Here is a 10,569-nt window from a genome sequence, read left to right on the forward strand (position 1 = left end):
CTTTTCCTGTTGTGGTCTTTACCCTTGCCCTGTTTTCTGTTGCTGTGGCAGAAGGCACAAAAAAGGGCCGATGTGTGGGGACATGAGTGATTTGACTGAAGATCCACTTGGCTTCCTCAGCCTAATCTGGGTTGCACCAGGTTCCCTGGGGTGAAGAGTGGAGATGGCTGCCAGGGACAAGGTGCCTACCCATTGGTCTATGGCCCTTGCTGGGCTGGCCAATGGGAAAGGACATTTGTGAGGTGGGGACTGCCTGCCCCCATGAGTACCAGGCTGTTGAGGCTAGGCCATCTCCTTTTCACGTCCGTCCATCTTGACTGAAGTTGGTGTGTCTGATTCCATACCAGAGGGTAAGAACACTTCTATTAAGTTCCAGGCCGGGTGGGGGTGACTGCCCAGCTTTGGCTGGGATGTACCCAACTTTTCCTGTTGGTAGTAGTATAGGGCTGGGTATGGGCAAAACCCAGGCGAAGTCAGCACTGGTGGAAGCAGACAGGCCTCAGGATTCTTCTTCAATTCTCCAGAGCTATGAGAGAGAAAGAATTGTTCCTTCTGGACAAATGCCTGTTGCCATTCTGAATTTTCCCAATTCACTTGGTGGCAGGATGCCTACTGAGAAAAAGGTTAAGGTCGGCAAGTGGGAGGGTTTGTCCACAGATGGGGTCCAATTAGATAAAGGAGAAGGGGTTAAATTGCTTCTCGGTTTGACCAGGTAGAGTGTAGGAATCAGCATATGAAGAAGCAGCTTGGGAAAAGCCAAGGGGAGGTCCAGACTTGACCTCTCAACTCTCAGACTTGAGTTTAAAATCATCCATGCCACTTGATTCAGTTCAGCAAGGATGTATTGTCTGGCCCACTTGCTGTGGACCAGACTCTGGGTGGTTCATGAGATACAAAGATTAGTGTGATGTGACATTTCTACCGATGTCAGTAGATTTGGGGGTATCTGTAACTATGGGGGTATCTGATCAGCAATTGAGGGTTCAAGTGAGGTAAAGAGAAAATAGTCTGGGAAAGTTATGAAAAATCTCATTTTCAAAAGGTACTTTCTGAGAGAAGCATCTGAATCTGCTTGATCTTTGCCAAGCCCAATTCTACTTGCCCCAGCAAGTGCTGCTGAGGCTTCCTCGTGGTTTTTAACCTGTAGAAGCAGTGGTCAGAGCTAGGCAGGCAAGAGAAAGGGATTTAGAAGTCAGAGCAGCCCCTCAGACACAGGTCTCTGATATAGAGAGGTTCTGGCTTTTGAATCAGGCCTCATGCTTGATTCTAATTCTTGATTCACTCTTAGGGTCTCTGTTAGGAATGAGGCTGGTTCTGCCTGACTGGGTTGGGGGGCAGACTATCCTAGCAGCATGTGGCCAAAGGAACACAATGGTGCCAGCTTGGCTAATGGAGCCGGGCAGTGGAAATCAAGTCCTGCAGCTTCATCAGCACCCCTTGTTGCTACCTTTCCTTACGTCCTGAGGAGTCTCAAGGAGAGACACAGTTCTTGCTCCTTGTCCTTTTTAAGGTGGCCGCAGGAATAGACTTTCTATCATCTCCTTGTCAAGTCAGAGGACCAGTGATCCAGGTACTTGGCTGAGGTCAGGAGTGATGAGTTTGGGAGATCAGGAGTGTTCAATCAGGAAAGCTTCATGGGGAGAGAGACTCATCCTAAAAACACAGAGGAGGGATGTTCTGCTTTCCAGTTGTTTTAGAATATGAGTGTGTGAGCATGTGTACACACATGTAGACATGCGTGTTTGTGTATGGGTGTGGTAAACCTAGGAGTACTGACACGTTCCAGGCTGAGTGGAAGCTTTCAGACAATTCTGGGAGCCAGACAGCTAAGTAGATTCCTGGTTCTGCCATTTATCATTGGGTTTTATCATTCAAAATTGCCAATATTTTACTATTTTGATCTTTAAAAATGGCAATTTCATGCATGATCTTAAGCCAGCATTTCAACCTCTTTGAATCTGAGGGTCTATTATACAGTAGAGTACAAAACTAGGAAATAGAAGGATGAAATAAAGTCAGATATGCAGATGATATGCCAAAGATGTTCACCATTTTCAAGGTGTGCTTATGCACCTCATCTCTCACGATCCCACTTAGCAGATTAGGAAGCAGAATCTGAAAGAAAGTGGTGGCTGGTTTACCGGTTTGGAAGTTGAAACAGGTTTCTCGGGAATCATTTATCTCTATTTCCTCATCTCTAAGGTGTGGATAAGCTTCCTTCCTTCAGGGATTTCTTGTTAAGGTGAAAATAAATAATGTATAAAAACTCCTAGCATAGAATTTGGCTTCTATGAAGATCTAACAAATGCTTCTTTCTTCCCTGGAGCTTTCCCATTTGCCAAAACAGAGCAGTGCAGAGATGATTTCTGGGGTCACTTTGGCTCTGGTGTTTCAGAATTTTGTGTGCTGCTCTGCTCTTTCCTGCTGGAGCAGTTGGCACCAGTTTGGCAACCTCTTCCCCCATAGAGCTCTGTCTCTTGCTAGTCCCAAAGGGGATCCTGTCTTCGTATTTCACAAGATTCTGCTGTTGCTACTGAAAGTCCAGCAGGTCAAAGTGGAATTTCTCCTGTATTTTTCACAGGAAAATGAGAGCTCATACTTTGACCCTTTAGGATTCAAAGCACATTATGATCATCTCCTTGTATAATTTTTAAATGATTTTTTATTTATTCTTTCTAGATGTACATGACAGTAAAGCATATTTTGACATATTATACATATATAGAATATACCTTATTCCAGTTAGGTTTCCATTCCTGTGGTTGTACATGGTTCAGAGTTTCACTGGTTGCATATTCATATATGAACATAAGAAAAGGGAATAAACCCATGCCTGTGTAGGGTTTTCCAGGAAGATCAGGCCAGTGGAAAGCCAGTGTGGTGATTTGGATTTCAAATTGTACTGAATCTCTCTGGTCCTTGGATTTCTCTTGTGGCACTGAGTTCTACCTCCAGGCATTGTGGGTGAAATGAGGTTAAAAGACTAGAGGAAAGAGAACAGTGAGAGAAGAGGGGAGGGAAAGGGGAAATACTGGGGAATGATATTGGCTGAATTATAATGCTATCTTGTGTGCGTGTACAAATATGTAATAACAAGTCCCACCACTATGTACAACTCTGATGCACCAATAAAATGGGAGAAAAAGGGCAATGGATATATAGCAGTGGTCTGTAAGTACTGTTTGCTTCCCTTATTGTAGAGTATTTTAGACATTCATAAAGTATACCAACTGGTTCTCAAAACGGTATTGTGAAATAGGCAAGAATTACTATCCCACATTTATAGGCAAAGAGCATGAAGTTGGGGAGGTGGATGGGGCAGGTAAGACACCAGAGAGTGAGGTGGAGCCTGGTGGAGAAGCCTGGTGGCTTGCTTCTTAATTTGCAGGTCAGGTCTTTCTACACCATCTTCTGTCATCCCCCACTTTAATGGGGAGGAACACTAAAAGGAAGGTGTGTGAATGCAATGCTCTCCCTCCTGGGCTACGCTGAAGAATCTGTTATTGGGCTCTGGAAGACCAGAGTTTAACTTCCAGCTCCTCTATGTTTAGCTCTGGGATCTTGGGCAAGTCACTTAACCTCTCTGATGCCCACTTTCCTCACTCCAAAAGTGGACACAGTCATAGATAACCTTTAGTGAGCACTGACATATGCCCAACCAATGTTCTAAGTCATTCAATCCTCCAACAAACATGTAAGACTGTAACACACTGAGAGTTAGAACAAATTATTGGCAACTATGTACTAAGATCATAGAGTCTGCTCCTTATTCTACCCTACACTGTCTCTCAAGATGTTTGTGAGAATTAAGAGAGACATTACATGAGGTAGGGACTTTACAAATAACATTTTTCAAAGGCAAAGAATTATAGGCAGTCTTAAGGATTTATCTTCATGACCCATGTAAGTTTTTCTTTATAGGTCTGATTAAGTCTTAGATTACCTATAGTCCTCAGTTTCATTTAATAATGTTTTCCCCATAGAGACAGAAATTCTTCAAAATCAAAGCATAAAAATTGCTTTATCTAAACAAAGAATACAAATACTTTTTTTGTAACTTTTTTTTTGAAAATTAGGCATCTTTACACCGACCTTCAGTTGTTATCTGTTGCTAATTTTTCATCTAGAATTAGGTTAGAATGTAGCCTTCTTCAATCAGAATCTGCTCTGAGCATCAGAAACTTCTTAATGTCCTCATTCCTTTCTTTTCCCTTTTCTACACCTCTACCCCATGCCACCCTCAGAGGACCCAGATGGATTACATCTGTTACTGGAGAAAACTGTCCATAACACTGAAGTGTTGGAGACAGATGGTGTTCTCTTGGGTTAGGAGAACAGGATCTCAATTTTTAAGAGAAGGGAAGGAGTCAGAGAACTGTAGAGATATCTGCCTTTGTATTTCCTCCAAGCATTTGGGGTAGATCTCCATCCCCCCTTTATCTTTAGGTACCTTCACTAGTTTGCACATTCTGGATTCTCACCTTCTGTTTCCCTGTGGAAGAGAACAGAGCCGCACAGATTCTTCTTTCCTCATTTCTAGAGAAAAAAAAACAAAGCCAAAATTCTGAGTTTTCTTGCTAAAGTTGTAAGGAGAGAGGACAGAGATGCCAAGTAGTGGGGAAGTTTAAAGACACATAGAATCTTAAGTTCAGAACAAGCATCTCCTGGAACACAAAAGGGGCTTTGCTGATCTCTCCTCGGCTTCTCCTCTAACTCACCTCTTTCTTCTAACCTTGGGACAAATCAACCCAGAGCTACCCTCTCATTTTGTTTCCTTGCACTTTCCTGAGCCCTTCAAATTCAGTAGAGGGCGATCAAGGCATACATAGAAAATGAGAGAGGCTCTTGACTCCTAAGGAGCAGCACCTGTCTCAGTGGCTGTTGTCACTGTCTCTCTCCTTTCCTGTGCCTGGTCCTGTGCTAGATATGGGGAACTTGAAGAGGGTCATCCCTGCCATCATGAACTCACCCTCGTGCTGAGAAAAGGAAACTTCATACAGGGAATAATGCTAAGCATTGCAGATTTCAGGAGAGAAAGAGATCAAGATATGTTGAAATAGTCGAAGAAGTCTTATGGGAAGAGGTGAGTATTGAGAGAACAGTTCTTGGAGTGGACACTGCTGAGATGGATGGGCTGCTACACACTCCCAATAGAGTGTGCTATGTGGGGTGTGCCTCTCCCATGGCTGACAGTATACATGTGGATTTCAGGCTCAGGATGCTGTTGCTGCAAGCCCTTGTACTGCTATTAGCCCTGCCTAGTCATGCCCAGGATGTTACTACTGAAGGGCCAGGAGTCCTGCTTCCCATGCCCAAGGGGGCCTGTGCAGGTTGGATGGCAGGCATCCCAGGGCATCCTGGTCATAATGGAACCCCAGGCCGTGATGGAAGAGATGGCACCCCTGGTGAGAAGGGTGAGAAGGGAGATGCAGGTAAGAACAAGGTTTTTTGTTTCCTTCATCACTCCTGGGTAGAGAAGGGCTTCCAGGGCTACATGAAGACTCTAGTTATTAATTAAGGCCTAGACACAGGAAAGATGTGACTCATTTTTTTATGTGACCATTAAACAGCCTGGAATTGATTTTGGGTTGGACTTCTAGGGGAGAGATTAGGTGGTACCTCTAAACCCAAGTGCCCTTGACTGTTCCATCTGCATCTCCTTCCCTGTCCCTTTCCCATCCCCATCCTCACCCTCATTCCCGGATATGTTTATCTTTCCTATTCTTTTCTCTTTAATTCCTGTCTCATCCAGAAGCCTTCAACCACTCTTAACTACAAACTCACCAATGTTCTCCACAGATTTCAGAGAATTCTTGGTTTTGATAAGTAGAGAAATCTAATGTGCAAGACTGTTATGGGTTACTACAAGAAAGTCTACTCCAAATATGCCAAACTGAATGTGAACAAGTGTCCAAAGTATAGAATAGAGAAAATGCACTCAATGCAGATGTAGATTAGCAATGACACTTCTTGGAGAAGGCAGAGCTTGAGCCAGGCCTCCAAAGATGTGTAGGCAGAATAGAGGAGAGAGGGCATGATGAACAGAGCAGATAGGGGGCAAAACTAATATAACTAATATTCTGGTTGAGCCAGTATATGAAGGCCTGAAGGGTGGAGGGTCTATGATGCAAATTTATAGGAGATAAGGTCGGACATTTATTTTGGGGAACTTGCTGGGCTCTGGGGAATGTGCAAAGAGGAAGTAACATTTCTCCTTGTTCTGTCAGGCAGGTTGTGGATATAGATCCCAGGGACAGTGGGCTCAGCTGGACACAACCTAGGCAAGAGCTCCATTTCCTTTGGTCACTTAGTTCTTCTCATTCTTTAAGGTCTTGTTGGTCCTAAGGGTGACACTGGTGAAATTGGAGTGACTGGGGCTGAAGGTCCCCGAGGCTTTCCAGGAACCCCAGGCAGGAAAGGAGAACCTGGAGAAGGTGCTTATGTATACCGCTCAGCATTCAGTGTGGGACTGGAAACAAGGGTCACCATCCCCAATGTTCCCATTCGTTTTACCAAGATCTTCTACAATCAGCAAAACCACTATGATGGCACCACTGGCAAATTCCACTGCAACATTCCCGGGCTATACTACTTCTCTTACCACATCACAGTCTATATGAAGGATGTGAAGGTCAGCCTCTTCAAGAAGGACAAGGCTATGCTCTTCACCTATGACCAGTACCAGGACAAGAATGTGGACCAGGCCTCTGGCTCTGTGCTCCTCCATCTGGAGGTGGGCGACCAAGTCTGGCTTCAGGTGTATGGGGATGGAGACCACAATGGAGTCTATGCCGACAATGTCAATGACTCTACCTTCACAGGCTTCCTTCTCTACTATGACACCAACTGATCACTACTCATTCTGAGCCTCCACCAGACCCAACAGTCAAAAAGTCAACTAAAGAACAGTCAACAAGCTTTCAGCATAACAAAGAGATTGGTTTTATTGTCCAGTTTGAGGATTCTAAACATTATTCATTCATTTACTCATTCATTCATTCATTTCATCCATTCATCCATCCATCAAGTGTCTTTTCATAAAGTCATATGCTGTGTTCGTAGGCCTGAAGATGAAGTGGTTCCTGCTTTTCCAGATCTCTTATGTAGTGGCAATAATAGCATAATAATAATATTCACTGGGGGAGCATCACATATATGACCCTGTAATGACTGTCAGGAAGTAGATGACAATGCCATTTTTTTTTGTTCCCACTGTGTCACTGACATTCACGCCAACCCTTTAAGGTACACAGGAAACATACTACTCTCCTCTTTTTATAGCTGGGGTCCTGAGGGTGAGAGAGTTATATGGATATTAAGTGGCAGAGCTCAAATCAAACCCAGAACCTTGGCCTTTTCTTACTAGACTGTGCTCCCTTTCAGAAGAACTAGCTTCTTTGGAGTATTGGTAGGGGTCTGTTTCCCATTTCACCTGATGACCTCTGAACTCCTCATCAGGTCAAGACTATTCCCCAGCAGAACTCCCTCAGAGAAGGTGGTAGATTCTATGGCAGGTCCCATCCCAGGATGACCACACAATGTCCTCTGCACTGCTCTGTACTTGCTCTTCTCTGTGCTTCTCCTCATGCTCTTCCTTCCAACTGAGAAAACTGCTTCCAGTTTTCTCCACAGTTGAATTCTTCCCTGTTCCTCAAGTCCACCTGACTAGGAGCTTCTCTAATGTGCCATCTATTTCCTGCAAACATTCCTTGCACACCGAGTCCTGGGTGTGGGAGACATCCTCCCTCAAACTGGGGGCAACTGCTTGGTAAAGACATCGTTCATCCATGAATCCCTTGTAGGTCTTTGATAAATCCCTGAAGAAGACTGATCTCCTGGATCCCATGTGTACCCAGAATTAATTCCATCTTACTCTCTCCACTTATCCAAATTCTTATCCATAGAAACATCTTTAATTTAGGAACTCCCTGGTTTTAAGCATCAAATTCTTACTCAAATGGATATCTTGAACTTTCCCATCAAAGAAGGGGTGATTATGCTTTACAGAACACTTATAGAATTCTTCAAAAAGATAACTTGAGCCTGAAATGTAAAATGTATGGAGAAATTTGGAAGTCATTCTTTCTATGGGTACTGGTAAGATGGGGGATGACTTGGGCCTCCTGAATTTATTCTTGTTCTTTATGAAATACAAGTAGTTGATGGTGGTAAACATTCTCTTGGGTTTTAGAAAAAGTAGTTATAGCATGTGTATTAATATAGGAATAGAAAACCTATTTTTTGCTTACAGTTTTAAGTTCTGGATGATTCACTTTTATATGTATGTTGTTTTTCATTAAGTGATTATTATTTCTACCTATAAAACTTTGTCTTTTAAAGTACTTGCATACCATTATTTTCTACAAATAAAATTACTATCTAAAAACTAAAAGTAAAAGCACTTGCTGCACATAAATTGTGTTTTTATTTCTGGAGGAAGGAATGGGGTTTAAAGAGGGATGAACTTTGGGTTAGTTAGGACACTATGTTGTGAATAACAGAATACCCAATCCAAACTAACACAAGGAAAACCAAAAGGTGTTCCTTTTTATGATAGAAAATAGCTGTTCTGTTTTAGGTAAGGAAGCAATGAAGTCCCTTTTTCTGTCTGTTCTTTCTCTCTACCTTCCATAACGAGGCTTCACTCTCAGGAGCTGGAGATTATAGTTTGAGGCTCTGCCTTATGATGTCAAAAAGGAATTAGCAGGGTTGGGGATGTAGCTCAATTGTAGTGTGCTTGCCTAGTATGCTCAAGGTCTTGGGTTCAATCCCCAGTACTGCGAAAAAAAACCAAAACCAAAACCAAAAACCATAGCCTGCCCAGTTCTTATAGCTTCATATCACACCATCTGGTCAGATGGAAAATGTCATTTCTGGTGGTTCCCAAAGAGAAGAGAGTACACTCTTTTCCAGAAGTCCTAGCAAGTATGTACTTGTATCTCAACAGCTCTGGCCAGGCTTGTGTGCCTATCTCTGACCAATCATGGAATCAGGAGCATGGGATATGCTCAAAGACAAGTTCAATTACGGCTCAAGAAAGGGGTATTTAGAGATATTTTCCCTAAAGCAAAATCTGGACACTATTACCAGAAGTGCGAGAATGGATGACGGGTGTATATTAACACTTGTCCACAAGGAACTGTTAATGTCATACTTGAACTTTCTTTGGTTTCTTGGACATTGCTAGAAAATTACTATTGGTTTTCTCTAAAATTTCAACAAGTAGCTAATGTCTAGCAATGCTTACAGTCCCATATCTGGCTAGGGTGGGATACTCACAGCACTAGATATGGTTCTGTGCTCACTCTTAAGTTCTTTGGGGAAGGGTCATTTCCTTTTGGAACCAGAAACAGAGAGAAACACACAGAAACACAATCTACAAAATACCCCCTGAGAGAAATTGTGACCACAACTTTAGGATTGATGGTCTTGTGATGTCTTTAAGTATGATAATTGTGTAGCTATTTCTCTTCAGTTCTGACAGCCTTTGCTTGATGTTTTTAGGAGCTCTGTTGTTAGGTACCTACATGTTTAGTATTATGTCTTCTTGATGAGTTTACCCTTTTATCATTATATAGACCTTTATCTCTGATAATTTTCCCTGTTCTGAAGTCTACTTTGTCTAAAATTAACAGAGGCACTCAATTCTGTTTTGATTCATGTTTGGATGTCATGTCTTTTTCCATCTTGTTACTTCAAATATATCTGTATTATTATATTCAAAATGTGTTTCTTTTAGGCTATGCATAATTTTTTTTAAAAAATTAAATATTAAAATCACTTTCTTTGAATTGACATTTAGAAAATTTATGTTTAATAAAGTTATTGTCATGGTTGGATTTAAGGTGATCATTTTATTTGTTTTCTGTTTGCTGCTTCTAATTATTCTTCTTAATCACTTTCAGATTATTTACTATTTCATAGCATTTCATCTTAGTTAATTTATTGGCTTTTTGGCTATGTCTCTGTGGTATTTTTTAGTGGTTGCTCTAAAAATTGTAATGTACACTTTTTACAGTATGTAGACTTACTATTTTACCACTTTGAGTAAACTGTAGAAGCCTTATAACCATATAGGTTCCTATGTTCTTTTCCCTTTGTGTTATAGTTGTTAAATATGTTATGTCTATATACATTGAAACATTACAAATGATTTATATATTTTTGACTTTCAATAGTCACATATATTTTAAATAATTTAAGGGGGAAAACACTTTGTTCTGATATTTATTATATTTTTCATTATTTATATATACCTGAAGTTCCATGTTTCCCTCTGAGATAATGTCTCCTTAACCTGAGAACTTCATTTAGCATTAGAGCAAGTCTCTTGGTGATGAATTCACTTAGATTTCCTTCATCTTTATTTTGCTTGAATACCTTAAGGATATATTCTCCGAATATAGAATTCTAATTTGACAATACTTCCCTTTCAGCATTTTAGTTTACTTTATTGTTTTCTTCCAATACTTTAAAGATGTCATCTCATTATCTTCTGTGCTCCATGGTTTCTTATGAGAAACCTGTGATCAATAGTTTTCCTTATATGTAATTGACCTTTTTTTCTTC

At 41.4% G+C, this 10,569-nt stretch overlaps 1 protein-coding gene across 1 annotated transcript; it reads left to right on the plus strand.

Annotated features, from left to right (window-relative positions):
• Window positions 1-244: 244 nt before the first annotated feature.
• Window positions 245-9,749, plus strand: Adipoq (adiponectin, C1Q and collagen domain containing). The gene is made up of 3 exons (XM_047564403.1): window positions 245-350; window positions 5,212-5,432; window positions 6,330-9,749. The coding sequence occupies exons 2-3, from the start codon at window positions 5,219-5,221 to the stop codon at window positions 6,848-6,850; spliced, it is 735 nt and encodes a 244-aa protein (XP_047420359.1). The 5' UTR covers window positions 245-350; window positions 5,212-5,218; the 3' UTR covers window positions 6,851-9,749.
• The last annotated feature ends 820 nt before the right edge of the window (window positions 9,750-10,569 follow it).

Source organism: Sciurus carolinensis, chromosome 9, assembly GCF_902686445.1.
Source record: "Sciurus carolinensis chromosome 9, mSciCar1.2, whole genome shotgun sequence".
Classification (NCBI taxonomy): Eukaryota; Metazoa; Chordata; class Mammalia; order Rodentia; family Sciuridae; genus Sciurus; species Sciurus carolinensis.

Excerpts from the sequence above, each read along its gene's own strand:
- Adipoq (XM_047564403.1), top strand. The coding sequence starts at position 5,219 with ATGCTGTTGCTGCAAGCCCTTGTACTGCTATTAGCCCTGCCTAGTCAT. Across the intron at positions 5,433-6,329 it reads GGGTGAGAAGGGAGATGCAG|GTCTTGTTGGTCCTAAGGGT; the intron begins GTAAGAACAAGG and ends TCATTCTTTAAG.